This window comes from Protopterus annectens, chromosome 15.part0 (assembly GCF_019279795.1).
Source record: "Protopterus annectens isolate FY-2018-M chromosome 15.part0, PAN1.0, whole genome shotgun sequence".
In the NCBI taxonomy this organism is placed as follows: Eukaryota; Metazoa; Chordata; order Ceratodontiformes; family Protopteridae; genus Protopterus; species Protopterus annectens.
The window spans coordinates 239,626,107-239,645,393 of record NC_056749.1 but is presented as its reverse complement, the minus strand read 5'-3'; the positions used below and the strand labels follow the sequence as shown (position 1 = coordinate 239,645,393).

The 19,287-nt window shown below is 36.4% G+C and overlaps 1 protein-coding gene across 1 annotated transcript in view; it reads left to right on the top strand.

Moving 5' to 3' along the window:
* KLHL4 (kelch like family member 4) overlaps positions 1-19,287 on the top strand; it is a 1,295,922-nt gene that overhangs the window by 790,010 nt on the left and 486,625 nt on the right. Inside the window, exon 7 of the mRNA XM_044056990.1 lies at positions 8,369-8,593. Coding sequence (XP_043912925.1) covers positions 8,369-8,593 — 225 coding nt within the window. The remainder of the gene's footprint in view (positions 1-8,368; positions 8,594-19,287) is intronic.

The following is a 19,287-nucleotide window of genomic DNA, read 5'->3' as shown; positions in this document are numbered from 1 at the left end:
TTCCCCCATGTAAGTACGGTAAACTGATTACAACATTGATTAGCATATGTATATATTTATATATCTTTCCATTCCTGTATATTCAGAATTCTGTATTGTATTTGTATATATTTGTTTCATATTTTGTTTTTGTCTCTTAATAATTATTTGGAATTATTTCCCAGGGATACCATTGAAGAACTTCTCAAGTGGACATTCCTGATTAATAAATATAAAGAAATAGATAATCAAATAAATAATATCTTCTGGTTTGCCAATACAAATTCTTAAGTTACTGGTTCATTCATAAGTCTTTGATGTAATGCTTCTTTTGTAAGTTCTATTGTACGTTTCTGTTGTAAACCAAGCTAGTTTTATCAAACTATTTCCTGCCATGATAAATCTTATTGCGGCATCCACTGCATCATATGCATATCTGGTCTATCTACTGATGTCACTCACATTTCTATTCTATGAGTAACAGTACTATTAGGAATAGACTTACATTTTCTAGAATTCGCTTTCTAGCTGAACTCTGTTAAGAAACCGTATATAAACACTGTTTTGATGCTCTATCCTCTAAAGTACTAGATGTATCCACCATTTTCTGTATTTATCTAGTAACAAAAAATCCTTACTCAATGGAAATATACCAGGAAAATACTTTTCACCCTTTGGTTAGATGTTCATAAACAGGTGGATGGTTAGCTTATGAGAATATCATGTCACATTCTTAGCAGTCAGAAGAACTGAACACAGCTGCTAGCAACATTGATTTTCAATGAGAGCATCTCTCACCAATTGAAGGAATGCTGTCATGATACCGACTTCATAAAGACTGAGGCACACTTGATGAAATGTTTAGCTGGAAATGAAGTCATACATGGTGAGTAAAAGCAAATGTTAACTATTACAGACTGCTTCAAAAGGACATCTTTTACTCACTTGGAGAAAGAAGACCTGTGGAAAAACATGATAGGGATTTACACACAATCTGGAGAAAGGTCAGTGTGAAGATTTCATTAGAATGACAGAGAAGAAAACATATTTGATGGCCACAGGTGGCAAGCAGAAAAGAATAAACTAAGATACAATCTGAGAATTACTAGTTCAGAGCAATGGGAGCCAAACCCTCAAATATATTATAACTAGTTATGATGACTCAACTTCTCATACACACAGTATTGGGAAATAAAATATATGGAGTCAAGATCAACTGGGTGATAGTTGCATATATAGAAGCCTCTATGGGTCATAAGTCTTTATCTGTCACTAAACTGTACTTTAATGTAATATAAATAAAAAAGGACTTCTCATTCTTACTTTTGTCGAAAGTTAGATGCAATAGTCAGATGATTTACTTTCAGAAAATGCAAATAACTGATCTGATCTACCCTCCACCCTCACCAGCAAGAGTGATTTAGGAAATGAAAGGATGGCTGGATGGATTATTTCAAACAGGAAAAAGCAAGTATTTGTAGCAGATAGGCTGTTACATCCAATATTTAACAGCAGCAACAGTACTATTTACAGATAAAATTTAAATGAATAAATAAAGCGTGAGATAACAGTCTAACTTAAATTAATGAAGACAGATCTATTAATTACATTAACATATTCATGAAAATATTCATCACAGGAGTCTGTAATTATATAGGGATGATAATGAGTTCTTGTATGTGAAAATGAAAAAAAAAACTGGTTTGTGTTTGTTTTGAGTATATGTTGCTTTTAGAGAATAAATCCAGAATTATCGGTGTACCAATCTTAATGAAAAATACATTGCTTTTAATAGCTAAGTAATGTTTATTAGAACAGAAAGAGAAATCATTGAACATGGAATTATGCCAGTATATTTTTATGTTGTAGACAAAGTCTGTATCTGGTGAAATGAGAAAAGTTCAAATTGCAACAATTTTAAACACTTCAGCAGGTTATTGTATTGACTTGCTTTAGGATATTTAATTGCTACTAACATCATCGATACAGGCAACTTTATCAAAGTTCTAGTAGTATTACTAATGCAATTATGTTACTATAGAAATGCACAATTTTCTTGTCATCCTGCAGAAGAAATGAAATTCTGAAGATGAATTTTTTTCTTGACTTTTATATTTTATGTATTTACATTGTTCTGCTGAGATTAATATCAAAACAAAGAGAACATAAGGTGAAACATTATGAATTGTTTGCCATTTATACTTTCTAAAATTATTTTTTTATATTTTATTTAATGAAACTGTGACAAGAATATGGTTATGGAGAAATCTTCACTGGGAAGAGAACATAAAAGGAGCATTTAATTGATAGATAATGTTCACAGATTATTTTTCCATTTGACGGTTTCTGAGATGTACATAACTGAGGGTTTTAAGACATTTAGACTTTTGCTGTAAACATACATCCAAGTTGAAAGTATACAAAAGAAAAATAATATGTTTCAGTTAATAAAAGGATTTATACTATATCAGAATACGAAAACTGTGTATATTTTTTAAATCAACGTTTTAGGCACATGGCATCTCCATGCCATAAAGAGATAGTAAATGTATGCAATAAAGTTTTAATTTATGATCTTTATATATTCAGTGATATAAATGACAAAAAGGCATTAATTATGTAAAATATTAGTGTGCTATGGGTCTATGCTTTGTTATTACATGACTAAATATACTAAATTGGCATATATTTTGTGCCATAATCAAGTACATTTGCATGTGTTCTTACTACATTTTTTACTATAATTTCTTTCACTGTGATTTGGCTACAGGTGTTGTTGGGTTAAGTATGTCATGGTGTTAAAGACATGAAAAAGGAATGCATGTTGTGTCAGGCTAGTGGTGCAAAGGGATGATGCCCCCAACTGTGATGCAGGAGTCTTGGGATCCAGTAATGGGTCCTTTCCTTGAAGAACCTGGTGGTAACCAGGAAATTAACAGTATTTTACCAGTTAAACTATCCAATAGGAAGGACTGGATTGCTGACTAGGGTTACAGATCATGGTAGAAATCAAGGGCTTTAGTCTTGCTGTAACTGATTGGGAAATACCCCTTTACCCCATTTAAAGACACATTCAGCTTCATCATTGGAGTGCACTGAATTTGATACAGGATGAGTGGGGCAAAACAAAATATGCAAAATGCCGGAGGATAACAGCTCCTGTCAGCTCAGCACTTAGACCAGTTGATAATGTGGCTACAGGTAGGCAGTGAGAAAATAAAAGAGTCAGAAGAGCAAGAAAAGGGCTTTATAGCCAGGCTGTTCAGTAGACTTGAAAAAATAAATAAATACAAATAAGCTCTCGTGTCATATCCTGTCAAACCAAAGGAACAACTTAAAGATCAGTTTTGGACTTGGCTACTGTAGTTTTTGTATTTAATATTATTTTCATATTTATCTTTGTACCCTTCCAACATATTTAAAGTTTGTGTCCTCCATATTGATTTCCTTGGTTTTGTCATCTAACATCATTCTTTTTCACTTAGTTGTGGCAGCTTCCACTTTACTTAATATTTCACAATTGCCTTTTTATTATGGCCTGTTAGACATTTATCTTACACGCTGCTTAAAAATAAGTTACCCAAGACAGAAAATTGTGAAAATAAATTCTGTATGAAAATGAAAAAGTAGAATTTGACAAGTTTTTTGCCAAACATAAGAGATTGGTGGATTTCTGGAACAGTGCTGGGGTAAAATATTCTCAGATTTAAATGAATCATATTTCTGTTGTATTCTATTCTATGAATAACATAATATTTGTGTATCAGTACAGGAAATAAAGATTACAAAATAAAGAATGTGCTTAATTTACATGGTGAGCTGCTGATTCTTTTCTATCGGTACTTTAAGTATTCTATGAGATTTTATATATTTATGTATTGTTTAAAGACAAGTAAATACTAAGTTGTAAACAATGTAATTACATCCGATGGTGACATATGCTGATATTAATGTTCAATTGCACACACATTTCAGATTATATTAATTCTAATATCCAGTTGAATAGTCCCATATAGCAACTTACAATAACAGTAAATTAATTATGCTCCTTAGTATTGCAACACAATTTTATTAAATAAAATCACACAATAAAAGCTGTTAGAGGAGGTTAATATGGATTTTCCTTAAAAATATGCAATCTATCAGTTTCAAAGCTTCCTGTTTGTTCTTTTTTTAAAGAAATTTTATATTAATTTAACATATTTACAATACATACACAGAAAAGAAGAAAGTCAACATCAAATACTGTTATGCAATGTTAGGAATACATTGAATGATCAAAGTAATCCTATATAAGTAACACATTAAGAGTCTTGATATTTCACTTGCAACATTTCAAGGCTATCCCAACCTCTAAACATCTTAGTATGATTTATAAATCTTATTCTGATCACTTCTTTTTGGACAGCCGCGGTGGTGCTGCGGTTTGCGTTGCTGCCTCACAGCAAGAGGTTCTCCGGTTCAATCCTTGGCTGGGGTGCCTTCTGTGCGAAGTCTGCATGTCCTCCCTGTGGTTGTGTGGGTTTCATCTGGGTGCTCTAGTTTCCTCCCACATCCCAAAGACATGTTGTAGGTGGATTGGACACTCTAAATTGGCCCCAGGCATGAGTGCGTGCATGTGTGTGCCTTCTGTGGAAGGTTGGGCACTGGGCTGGCAACTCAACACCATAAAACTTCACTGCCAATCATGAGAGGACAGGTGATCCGCTGTGCCGACCCCTAACTGGGAAAAGCCAAAAGAAGAAGATTAAAAATGTAATCCATAAAATGAAGCAGTTTTTCAGGCAAAACAATAAAGCCCTGAGCAGGGCAAGCTTAGAAAATTGTGAAAAACCCACGGACGGCTCAGTACACTTCAGTTCACTTTATTCCACAGAAACATAGCACATTAACGATCCACCATACGTTTTTGTTTTAAAAATCACTTCCTCAGATGTGGGTTGTTCAAACTACTAGTGCTTTTATACCATTCACTTAATTACATTGATTAGGTTAATGAATTAATTGAAAGGTTAATTTAGTTTAAAACCAAAAACTTTTCTTGTTGCATCTCTCTGTGTTGCCACAATTAAAACACATTTAATGTTACAATGTTTGATGAATAAATATGTAAAGATTAAAAATGTCTTAATAGTTCCATCAGCCAGCTTCTCCAGATGAGTATCTAAAAAAACGATTCCACTATGTGAACAAGTTTTTAAAAAGTCAGCTGACCATGTTAAATATTAAAATCATCAATATCAACTACATTGTCATCCTATAGGATAAAAATACAAATCCACAAACCACTTATAAAAATGAGAGCAGAAGTGAATAGTGATGCTTGACAACAATAAGATCCAACTTTCAGAAATTAAGTTTCTGACTTTAAAAAGTTACTGTGGCATAGATTTAGTTTTGATATTTATATCAAACAATATGGGACAACACAAACTACACATCTTAAAGATGCCTACATATGGATAGTCATATCCTGAACTTTTTCATTTATTTTTTTATTTTATTTATTTACATAAATTTGTTGACCAAGGTGGAGCAGTGATCCACATGGACCTATTTCAGCCCCTACCCAAGTGTATAATACAACAAAATACAATACAATAAAAAATGCAGTACAGTAAAATACAAAAATACAATTGCAGCTCACAGTATGAGTTCCATAGATTACAATAACAAGGAACATTCTTGCCTAGAGATAGTAGACATAACTGTCCCATTAACACAGAAGCGGTGACCTAAATATGAGGCTTACTGTAGGAAGAGCACAGATGCATACACTGTGGTATACAATTTGCCAGAGCTGGTTGTAATTATGTTCCTTAAACAAGGTCTTGACCATCTACCTTAGATCTTTATTTACCCTTTTAAGGTTACTTCTATTGCAGAGGGAAGGTGGGTAATTTTATTTTAAAGGCTAACAGTTTTTCAACTTGCTGCAGAGTGTATTAATATTAGGGGACCTCCACAGGGGTTGATTTTTAAACTTTGTATTGTATTTGTAGCAGATGGGAATGGGTTCCTATTAAGTGATTGAAGACGCATTCTTTCGAATGCATCTTGATTGAACTTGAAAGCACGAAAAGGTAAAATAGCGAAGTGGCATATAAGCAAATTCTTTCCCTGGGAAAGAAATCTCTTGGTCGCTTCCATTACTTTGCTGTTTTCATGACTGTAGTGCAATATCAGAGTTGGTATATTTAAGTAGGGGGTGGGGGGTGAAGCAGCCCACTTTATGCAATGTTTTACATTTTTTTTTTTTTTTTTTTTTTTTGTGGAACAGAGATTTTTTTCCCTTGGAAAAAAATCGCCATTCTAAGCATTTGAGATTGTAAGATTTCGCTTACATGGGTTTGATGATTTAACATAGACCCGATGAGAACATATGCATTGATGCAGTAACTTAGGTGAGAGTAGAAATCAGTGTGGTATAAATAGCGTTAACTATGGGTTCTCTTGGGGTGGAGAGAGGGGGCCGTGGGTAGTTTTTTTGCAGCTGGCAGCAATGTGCTAAGTAGACTTGTTTATAGATACCAGAATATGCGATAGTTCAAGTTCATTATTTTGTGCAATTAATCTAATGTGACTGGTTAGCAAATGAGATGAATACTCCCACTCCTGGGATAGAGGTACCTACAGTGGAGGGTCTAATTGAGTGGTAAGCATTAAACCTAGATAGAGAGGTAGTGGTGCAACACTGGATTGGAGCCATGTTTATCTATACAAATGTAATATTAATTATATAAACAATTGTCACTGTAATTATATTATCTAAGGACAGCCTGTAATGGTAAAGGTTTTCTTTTCTAAAACATTGTGAAATACAGTCACTTAAATGAATTACAAATGACATTTTTTTTCTTTTTTTTTATTAATTTACTGAATGTTTTGTGACCTAGTATATCTTAAGGATGTCCCAAATTCAGAAATAAATCCACAGAGCTGACTTGAAACCACTGAACTTATTTTATTGAATTAAGCGCTTTCGTCAGGCGTTTGCCTCAAGACTTCATCAGAATAAAATTCTTCTACTCAGTAAACCACCAGTATCAGTTTGGTCATTCACTGGAGGGGTGAATGACCAAACTGATACTGGAGGATTACTGATGAAGTCTTGGGGCGAACGCCTGACGAAAGCACTTAATTCAATAAAATAAGTTCAGTGGTTTCAAGGATTTATAGCTTAAAGATGTATGTAGTATATATATCTAGAATGCTTGTGGTAAAAATCTTTCCCAATATGATACTTTTATTAATTTACATATTTTTCCTTCTTCTTGGATAGTAGTGTGTTGGATGTTTTATTGTCCTCTGACTTCTTTTACTATCTGGATTCTGGGCTGGGAGAAAAAGTTAATGTTTGAAACAATGGGTTTGAAAGGGAATACTGTGCATTTTTCTCTGGGCCATACCTATCTCAAGTCATTTTTTTCACTTACAACTGAACTATAAATAGAAATATGAATTTTATTGTAAAACCTTTGAATAAATGAATGAATGCATGCATTTTAGACTGATGTTTTAAACTGTAGCATGTGGTTCAGCTGAAGTGACTTCTTTGAACTGTTTTGTCCAATGTTCTGTGTATATGTAGAGCAGAGTCACAGAACTACATTCTAGAAAAATACTGCACATTTTTTTAATATCATTTGTCATGTCAAAGTAAATGGATTGTGCAATTCAACAGATATTATCAGGCATATATGAACAAAATGCATTTAACAAAATTAGAAAGTTCCCCCCAAACATGCAAAGTTGTGTAAGTTCAAAATATCACAAGTTCTGTAAAGGCTTTCTTGTGAAAGTTTGCAGGGCCTTTTTTAAAAAAGTTACTGTTACCATGTTTTTCCACATTTTGAACACTTAAAAATATCATTGCAATAGTAAAAAAAAATGAGTATTTTAATCAATAAGTAGAACTGGGTAACAATGTCACACAGACACAAATGATTTTAAGACCTGCCCACTTGACAGGCCCTAATTTTAATTATATTGTGTAGTGTAATATCCCCAGCCCACCCACATTGCAGCTAACCATGCCTACAGGGGTGCCAGCAGTGACGGTGAATCATGGCCATAATGCCTCTCATGAACTTTTAATAAACTAGACAGTAACATACACACTTTTGCAGACATAGCTGGCTTGCCACTTCCTCACTTCAGAAAATGCATGCTAAAGTAAAACTTGGTATTCTACCAAGCTTTTAAGTCAACTTTTAAAATCTGTCCTCTACTGACTGAGACTATCTTTTTAGCTGCTGTGGGAAAGATGAGTCTTGGCCTGTTGCTGTTCAAATTGACAAGAAAGTGAGACTAAAAGGATGTCTCTGAAAAATTAAAACTGAGACTCTGTTTATTCTGTATTTTGATATTTTGTTTTCCTTTCATACAGGTCCTACTACTCTTGAGAAATATGACCTCAGGACAAACAGCTGGATGCAGGTTGGGACGATGAATGGCAGACGTTTGCAGTTTGGAGTAGCTGTAATTGACAATAAGTTATACGTTGTTGGAGGAAGAGATGGACTAAAAACTTCTAATACAGTTGAATGTTATAATCCTCTCACCAATATCTGGTCTGCAATGCCACCAATGTCAACGCATAGGCATGGCCTAGGTAAGATGTCATCCATTGTTACAGTGAATGTCGCAGCATGAAGTCATTTTATAAAGAAATACAATTCTTTAAATTGTGTTTGACAAAACTCTGGAAATGCAATGAAGCTAACATTCTTCAGTGGAGCTTTAACAGACTGCCATATATTTCTCATGCTGTATTGCATTTTGCAAATTTCTTGTCACTTAAACATGTTTATGCTGCTTAGAAACATTATATGCTTACCACAGAATGAATGCTTTATGATAAAGATGTCATTTTGAACAGACATGGATAAATTGAAATGAGTGTTGTTTATCCTTGCTTCAACTGTAGCCTGCTACTTTCAGCGCAATCTAAAGTTCGTCATATATTCTGTACGCTGATGCTTTAGAATCAATTTATCTTCTATTCATCATAGAAATGGAGGGCATTTCAGGGTTTGTTTCCAAATGCTCACATTTTTTGCAGCTTACAGACAATGACTTCTGTTTTTTTATGAAATGCTAACTGCATTCATTTTAGTCTGCTGGATATAATTCTGAGAATTTTACTTTGAACAGAAGTTGTAGAACGAATATTATTCATACATAGTGTTTGTCCAAATGTGATTCAGTGTTTTCTATTTCATTTATATTTTTCAGTCTTTTTGTTGGGAAAATGAGGATTTGGAGTAAATGTTTGCTTATCTTCTATTTGTTTATTGCTGGTACTGTCTAGACTTAGGTTTTTGCCCTTCAGGTTTTAAGTCCAGGACAGTTCAGACACAATGTTGCAAGTCCTTGTAAATATTAAGTATTGTGTTGTGAAGAGAGTTTTGTATGAGAATGGCTGCTGTATGAGGTTTAATGTGGGGGAAAGCATATTTAACTTAATGCTCTGGTCATTTATCACAATCAAGTTGAAGTCTTCATGTTGTAATACTGATTTTTGTGTTACTCGTTGATTTAATTTTCTCAAAAAGCCATTTGTATAAGATAACTCATATTTGTAGTAATGATTGATTATTGATTATATATTCTTTGTTTAAACAAACCACTTAAATAAACATGATTTTGAATCTGTTTATAATACAATAATAAAACTGAATCATAGAATGGCATTTGAAGCAGAAATGAAAGTATATGTCTTTGTGAGTGGGGGAACAACAAAGTACCCATCACCATGTCAGGGGCAATGCCACCATGCTCTTCTACTTGGTATGCATAATTCTGAAGTCGCTGCTTTCTGGGTATCATAAGTAGCCCCATTGCAGTGACATGGTTAGCATTTAATCAAATTTACAGCACTGAGCCTTTCCACTCAGAAATAAATCTACTGTCTTTCATTCCAAACAATGTGTCATTTATACAAGCATTTTATAAACTAGAATCAGTAAATCATAACTAATTTTTTCTTAAAACATTCATTATCATCATCTTATATTTAAAGTCCTGACTAGACTGTAAGTCAGAATGGAGATGTCATTCGGTGTGAGACACAGGAGTAAAGCTGCAGATGTTTATGAAAGACTTATCTAGGCATCTGAAAGTGCCACTGTGACTGTGCTGCGAACCTTGTCACTGTAGCAGGTCAACCCTCAGCTACAAGGTGATACACGTTTTGTGTGTCTTACAAACATGTACAGACTCAGCACATTGCTTCATCCGGGTTTTATAGACATAGATAAAAGTATCAATACTATTTGCCACTGATAAAGACATCCATGGCCAGCCTTATGGTAGGTCAACTAGGCAATTACCTAGGGTGCTGTAATTCAAAGGGCTCACTTTCCAATTTATTTAGTCATTTTTAGAGCAACAAAATATATAGTTCTTGTTGCTCTAAAGAATAAATGAAATCCAGTGCCCTGCTTCAAGAATAAAAAAAAAAAAAAAAAAAAAAAAAACGCTTGCCGTGCAGCATGACAGGCAGCCCAGGAGGGGGGTGTTTCACTTCACTTGACCATTCAAGTCAGAGAAGCATGTCACGTCAAGTCTTATGTTCACACAAACCTCACAACATTCAAATGGTAGGTACAAAGCCATAGCTTTGACTGTGGGGGGGTTAGCATTAGATAGGATATATTTTTTAATTGACAATAGCATCCTTAAAAAACAATAATAATAAAGATTATAACATTTGTGGGGCTTTGCAGCTGCTCAGGGAGTCAGGAAGGAAGTTTTGTGCTGAATTCTGGACAGTTGAGAGGAATGGTGCTAGACAAGCAGTGAGTTAAGTATTATACAAGTTTTATGAAGCTAGCAGTGATCAACCAGATATTTTATGGCAACACTCATAGCTTTGTGATTTTTGTGGAGCAACTTGTAATACTGTAATGTGTGTAACTTTTCTGTATGAACTGGGCTAGCAAAGGTGAAACTTATTACATGGCCATCAGGCCTTATGGCTATAACTTCTGGGTGTGGGTTGGGTGTACCTCTCAATTATCCTTAAGTTTGTCTCAATATTTTTGTCTACCTCTCTTAATCTCTAATACAATTTGTAATTTTGGGATTAAAGTTGGGGGATTACATATATTAAATAAAGTTATACATTTCTTTTGCTTCAGAAAATGGATGTTATTTTATATTATCTCATTTTATCAGTCTTTCATGTTGATATTACCAGTATTTAAAAAAAAGTGTCCCTGGTTATTTTGGTTTTTGCTCCTGATCCTGGAGATAAGGGGTTGAAAACTATGGGGCTGGGGTTGGCTGGATGAAAGTTTCTTGAAGTCCTTGGCATTTGCTCAGTCTATGCAGTCATTTACTATCTGGCTTTACAGATCTAGTGTGCATTTGTGAAAAGTGAGCTGCACTTTAACGATACAAGATATGCACAGACAGAGCAGCTACAGTTGCTGGGGGTGTCTGTGGAGGAAAATGAATAGCTGCCTGTTTTTTTCTTATAATTCTGGCTTTGCAAGATTAGTGCGATTTATGTGAAGCAACTTAGAATATTTTAATGTGTGGCAACCGTTCGTCTGAAACAAAGGTGAAATGCATTCAAGCTGCTAGATGGTTATTTATACTCTTTCATTGCAGTCTGACATCTGAGTTTTACACAGATGTGGCTGTAACCACTTGCTGGGTGTTATCTGTATGAAAGTAAGTGATCCTGTTGTCACTTGTTCAGTTTACGGTCATTTCTCAAAGGGATCGAATGCATCACAGAATATCCAGTCCTTGAGAGCTTCTGGGGGAGCTGGTGGCCCCAACATACCAAGGTTGTCTAAGTGGCTTTTGACACAGGCTTAGTAGTGGCCTCTGCTCTGCATCCCACCTAGTCTAAGATAAAAACTGTTCAGAGGCATCCAGAAAAGGTCGCTGTAGCTTTGCTGGGGAGCTGGGAATGCTGTCATTTCTTTAACTTGTCACCCAAACTTCAGAAGTCACTATCTTGTGTTGGGGTGGGAACGAGTTTATTGCTTATTATTTTATTTATTTTATTTTACATTTGTTGACCTTGTTTGTCCAGCAGAGGCCTGGGGAGAAAAGCTCCACAACATTTTCATTTAAAATTGAAATGGTAAAAAAGTATGTAAACAAGAAGACTTTAACAGTACTTAAGTTGAAAATATACAAAAGGAAATATAAAGTTCTAAGATGAAAAAAGATGAAAAAAGTACAATCTAGAAAACATGTAGGGTGATAGAGTTTACATTACATTTAAAATATATAAACAATGAAAGAAAAAGGCTATGGTTGTAGATACAGCCAGGTAGTTGTAATAAGAAAAAATATGCAGGTGGTATATTAGTAAGGGTATTTTAACAAGAAGTAAGATGTAGTCATTACTTCTTTAACTTTCCTCACAAAGTTCAGATGGGTGCAAAGATGAGTCACTAAGCTTGCACAGGAGCAGTGTACCATCTAAAAGTAAGCTGGAAACATTACTGTAATTATGTTTTTTTATTTTTCTCAGAATTAAACATCAGATGCAGATACATTTGTCTATCATTTGGGGACGGGTAAAGAGGCATTCTGTTTATATATGAATGGCAGCAAATATGTTTTATTTATTTTTTCAGGTTTGTCCAAGTGTGACTGTCGTTTGTGTATAGAAGTGAGGAGGCTTGCTATTTATACATGTAACAGCAGTGACTTGAAATATGAATGCAGTCATTTTCCCTTAATTTTCATCCCAGTTTAATGCCAGACAGGGATCCACAGAAAGTGACTGCATTTTTAAGGTGGCACAGGGGGCAGCTACTATTTCCAGATATGATTTATGTATCATCACAAGCATTTGTCTTCTGCGTTTACTGTGCATTGCTATTTGGTTAAATTTGAGCATTAAGCCTTGGATACTGCTTATTTTTTACTTTGAAATAAAAAGTATGGCTAAATTTCTTTATTTAAGTATATTTTTTGTTCGTTCTATGATTGAATTAAAAGGTTGGAAAAAAATTCACCTCAGAGCATCTGTATCCCCATGGCTTCTAATGCCTAATGGTCCCTAGACCACAGCTTAATTTAGTTATTACAATGTAGCCTTGGTCAGTTCAGGTGTACTGAAAGGATTCACTGTTAATATAGTGTTGTCTTGGTCAGTTAGTGTGTGCTGAAAGGATTCAGGAAAAACAGTGTTGAACAACGAGAATTTCTTCCCTTAATCACGATTTTTGTTCAGGTCTTCATTGAATGAAACAGTTGTTTAAAATAATTTTAAAATGCTCCTCAGAGTATCTAGATCCCCCATGGCTTCTAAAGGCCTTGCAGCCCCCGTGACCCCCAGCTTAATACAGTTGTTTCCACTGTAGTTATTTCAGTGTAGTCTTGGTCAGTTAGTGTGTCGTAAAAGGATTCGGGGGAAACAAAAGTTGAAGATTAAGACTCAATTTCTTCCCCTAGTCATGCTTTTTTTGGCCATCATTGCATAAGAAACATGTTTAAAATGTAATCTGTACTTCAGAGCATCTAGAACTCCCACAGCTTAATGTAATTTCCACCCTAGTTATAACAGTGTAGTCTTGACTTCAGAGCATCTAGAACCCCCACAGCTTCTTATTCTTCTTCTTCTTTCAGCTTTTCCCGGTTAGGGGTCACCACAGATCACCTGTCCGCTCATGATTGGCAGTAGAGTTTTACGGTATTGAGTTGCCAGCGTGACACCCAACCTTCCACTGAAGGCACACACGCACTCATGCCTAGGGCCAATTTAGAGTGTCCAGTCCACTTACAGCATGTCTTTGGGATGTGAGAGGAAACCGGAGAACCCGGAGGAAACCCACGTAACCACAGGGAGGACATGTAGACTCCGCACAGAAGGCACCCCAGCTGAGGATCGAACCAGAGAACCTCTTGCTGTGAGACGACAGCGCTAACTGCTGCACCACCGTTGCTGCCCTAGAACCCCCACAGCTTAATGTAGTTATTTCCACCCTAGTTATAAAAGTGTTGTCTTGACTTCAGAGCATCTAGAACCACCACAGCTTAATGTAGTTATTCCCTCCCTAGTTATAACAATGTAGTCATGATCAGATGGGTGTGTTAGAAGCATTCAGAGAAAAACAAAGATGAAAAGCAAGACTGAATTTCTTCCCTTAATTATCAGTTGTTGTTCATAACTGGATGTAAAGCTTTTTTTTAAAAAATGTACCTCAGAAAAGTATCTAGAAATCCCCATGGCTTCTTGCAGCCCCCCCCCAATACCTCGGTTTAAAGCAGTTGTTTCTAACACAGTTATCAGACAGCCATCTTGCCAACTTAAAATGTGTTCAATGAATGAATATATACAGGAAAAAAAATAACATTAAGACAACCTGTGAGAAAAATGAAGAAAAAAGTAATCTGGATGGTGAAGGTAGGTAGGAGAATGGGGAAGCATAGTGTGTTATGTGGAGGAGGGCATGGGGAGCACATTGGAGCCCTTTCACCATGGAGGCAGTTGACCTAAGGCTGGCCTCGAGGAGAGTAGCATACCTTTAAAGTGTCTACATTTTAATTTGTTCTTTTTCAGATGCACAATAGATTTTTCACATGGTTAATGGGTAGCACTAAAACTTTTATGTTGACTGATGAGGTGTTGCTTCAGACACAGACACTTAAAATCTGTAATCTGTACAGTTGAGAGGTATGCCGGACAGAGCCAAAAAATAGGGACAGATTTTAAATATTGCTCTTATAAACTTAGTCAGTAAGGTTGCCATTGGTTTGCGTACCTCTCAACCATAGTAGATCAATGTTATGCTGTTAAGCAGAATGTACACTTTTTTTGGTAATTATTGCCACTTTTTATTGTACTTTGGAGCCTTTATCCCAGGGTCTTGGCTGAAAATGGATTTCTAGTCCAGTCAGACCTCTCCATTAAACAAATCTCAAATAAATAAATAAATAGTATGCACTTTATTATACGTGTGCGATGGCCGGTCCATGGAAAATTTTCTTGTATGAAACCAGTCCTTGGTGCAAAAAAGGTTGGAGATTGTTACTTTCTGTTTTGAATTTTTTACAAATGTGTTTCTTCTCTTATTTAAACACATGTATATATGTATATTTTGCATGCTTTATATGTTGAAATGTTAATGTTTCTGATTCATATTTTTCATAACTATGTTAGTATTGTTATTTTATTATATTGCAGTTTATTATTTTTATTGACAGATATGCCCCAAGTTATGGTTTAAGGATATTCAGACCTGACAATTAAACAATAATGAAACAGCTATAAAACTAAATTCCATGCAATCTTCAATTCTTTGAAATGCAGCTTCTTCAAATATATATTACATAGGTTATGCAATTATCTTGCTTGAGACCCTCGTGTTTCATAAAAGTTGGAAGTTGTCTTTTTTCAACAAATTGTGGCAGGTAATTACATAAAAGCAGTCCATTTCCTGTACTACTTCACATGCCCAAATATGCAAATGCATTTAGCTGGGCTTTAGGGATGCATACAAAACAGTGCCATTATTCAAGTGCACTGTAAAATTATCTAAAATTAGATCTCTCTCCTAAATATAATACATAAATAGGTTCATAGGTAGGTACTAGGCTATCTGCCCAAAGGCATTTTATAAGCCTAGCCAGAATGTGTTGGCTTTCGCCACCTCTTAGATTAGTTCCCTGTGCCTCTGTCCAGCAGAGCCATTGAAGTGATCCCTGGAGTAAACTTTCTGTTTCCCATCCACTCATCAAGGTTTCTCTTGAAGAGTGTTAGCGAGGAGCTCTGCCTAATGTAGATTGGAATCTTGTTCCAGAGCATGAGAAGTGTCTGGGACAGGAATCTATCCCTCCTGCATGTCCTATTTATTGTTGTGGTGAGGTTTAGATCCCTGGAGCATGTAGCTTGAGGGGATATGGTTTTCTTTAGGTGGAGCATGTCCATTATTTCTGGGTTGGACATGGCCTTGTATGTCAGGCAGAGATCACCTCTGAGTAGGCGGTATGCAACCGAGTACAGCTGGAGTTTCTTCAGTCGAGCTGCATAGGGCATCCCCTTCCCATCATGAACTTCCAGCTAAATCTGTCTCGCATGAAAAAAGTGATGCATCTAACAATCCCAATAACCCAGTACTCTACAGGGACCTGAAACGTTCAGTAACTACTGCGGTGACACTAATGCAGTTGGAAAAAATCTACAGCAGTCCGTCATCCTGTGCTACTGCACATCACATTTTTGTATTTTGTATGCATAATTTGAAGGACTAAGCAAACAGAAAGGAGTTAAAGCATGTTAAAGCAAAAAGTTAAGATAACATTCTTTGTTAATAACACAAGCTCTCTGTAAAAGACCCCCAGATTAACATCTGAGAGACTTCATAATCAAGATGAGTCTTAAATATAAGACATGTATTTTAAGGACATGAGCATACATTTAAATTTGCCATTCTTGAACAGATCAAAATAGGACCAAGAGGGGGTAACATTAAAGCCCTTTTAGGGTATAGGGAGACTAGATGGCAGTTATTGACAGACGCTTTAAACTTTCCTGGTCTTAATGATTATATCACAATTAAGCCCATATTGCAGATGCGTACATAGGGAAGTAAGAAGCGGGTTAAGAAGGGATGGTGTGCAATATAATGCTTTATTTTGTTGGTGTACTACAATGGTGTGTGTATTGCTAAGTACACAATGATTAAGTATTACACTTAATCTAATGATATTGTTTTTCATCAGATCAAGTTATCCATAATAATTTCTATATAAATATTGTTATATTAATTATTTTGATATTAATAGTAAGTTATGAATCTCATGATTTTTATGGTTAATAAGCTTTGACATTTAATATGTTTGCATTCTGTGAATGAATTTTCTTTCCTTCATTCATTTTTTTAATATTTTAATAGTGTCATTGGTAGTATTAGATGCTTGGTAAAAGATTTTTGGCACCAAAATGGCTTATAAAATGTGTAATCGACTGTTAATTAGTATTCAGATGAAGTCCACATTCATGTGGATGAAAGCGCTAAATCTTGTGTTTGGTGAATAAAAGAACTTTACAGTAAAAGTTTTTGCTTTGAAGGGTGAGTTTTTTCAGAAGTCTCCGTTACAGCTTGGGCGTGTTATACATTTTTGTTTGGACTTACTTAGTTGTTTGCATGCCTGTTGTGAGAGTTTATTTGGTTGCATTATGGATTCTGCTGAAGGTTTGCCTTTGAATGCATCTCCGGTGATTCAAGACAACATACTGAGACTTCATTCAGAAGTCTCTACACTGAAGGGGAGGTTACCCATTTGCTGGAACTGTTCACCCAATCGGGGAGTGTGGAGAATGGCACACATCATATGCTGCAGTCGGTAGCAATTACAGCAGGAAGCCAAGCCTCCTTTGAGGTGCCCAACGGCTAGGGGAATGGTTTCAGCATTTTGACAGCCATGGATGGTCTTGATTTACATATGAACATGGAGGGTAATAACAGTAGAATGACAGAAAAAGACTATACTTTCGATTTCTCCCTTTATAATATGGAAGAGGAACACAGGAGTACTGGGACTAAACCCAAACGAATTATGCCATCTAAAACTTATTCCACCACTGTTGCGGATGCATTTACAGCTAACCAAGGTATTGTAAGGCAAAGCTCTAGTCCCAGAGCAAATGCCAAAGATTTAACCAGAAATGGGCTGAGTAGCACCCATTTGAACGCACCCTTCAAAATGTTGACGTTGCAACAACTTCTGCCTCTGTTGGGCAACGATCACTGGATGGTAACTCTGGATCTCAAAGAGGCTTATCTTCATGTTCCTATCAGGCCCAGTTGCAGGAGTTTCCTGCATTTTCGGGCTGGGACTTTACATTATCAGTTCTCTGCATTGCCCTTTGGCTTATCTACTGCACCCAGGGTGTTCACAAAGGTTCTGGCTCCAGTGATAGCCTTCTTAAGGTTAAGAGGAATACAAATTTATCCTTATTTGGACGATTGCCTGATTCTTGCTCAAGACAAGCACGAGCTTCTTCACCATCTACAGTATGTTATGGCAGTGTTAAGGTGCCTAGGGTATTCTGTGAACGAAACAAAGTCCAGTCTAGTACCCTCTCAGGAAATGTGCTTTCTGGGTGTGAGACTGAATACAGCTTCCCAGATGGCCTTTTTGACCCCGGACAAGCAAAGGAATCTTACACTTTACTTCCATCAATTGTCTCTACAGTCCAGGCTGACTGCAAGGACAGTCCTTCAAGCCTTGGGGTTCATGGCATCTTGTATTCTGGTGCTTCCCAATGCCAAACTGCATATGAGGAAGCTACAATGGTATCTCAAAAATGTATGGACACAACACTGCCATGATCTGGACACTGTCATTCAAATAATACCTTGCATTCCAAAGGAATTTTTGTGGTGGGCTCAGGAATGTCACCTAAACAAGGGACACTCTGTGACCCGACCAGAGGCGAGTCAGATCTTAACGACAGATGCCTCGGACAAGGCTTGGGGAGCACACCTCAATGGAAAATGGGTTCAAGACACGTGGCCTGCCAGACTTCAACATTTACATATCAACTTGAAGGAGATGTTAGCAGTCCAGTTTGCATTGATGGCTTTCAAGGATTTACTTCACCCAGGGCAAGTGTTGATTCAAACAGACAACACAACTGTCATGTGGTACATCAACAAGCAAGGGGGAACCCATTCGTACCCTCTTTGCAGGCAAGCTATGATTTTGTGGGAGACTGCTCTCAGTTTGCACCTCACTCTTCAGGCAAGGTTTCTACCAGGAGCACAGAACTCCTTAGCAGATGTTTTGAGTAGACAGATAGTGGATCCCCATGAGTGGAAGTTGGATCCTCATGTATTTCGACAGTTGACAGTGATATGGGGGACTCCAGACATAGATCTGTTTGCTTCTCCACTAAATTTCCAGTTGCCAAAGTTTTGCACAAAGATGTTTCATCCCACAGCTTGGAAAGTGGATGCTCTATCATTCAGTTGGAGCAATCTTCACGTCTATGCCTTTCCGCCTCTGCCTCTCCTTCCCAAGGTACTCTTGAAGGTCAGACAAGACAAGCCCTCCATGATTCTAATAGCTCCAGATTGGCCTCGACAGCACTGGTACCCTCTGCTGAGGAGTTTAGTAGGGGAGCCTCCTTGGCCTTTGCCTTCGATTCCACACCTTTTGACTCAGGAGGGCAATCATTTCCTCAATGTCAGGATTCAGTCCCTGCATCTAACAGCCTGGCATATTCTGTTCTAGAACCTGGAGGGTCGCAGCTTCCTCAACAAGTTTTGAATGTTATTTTGGAGGCCAGAAGGCCTAGTACAAGGAAAGTTTATGCTGATAAATGGA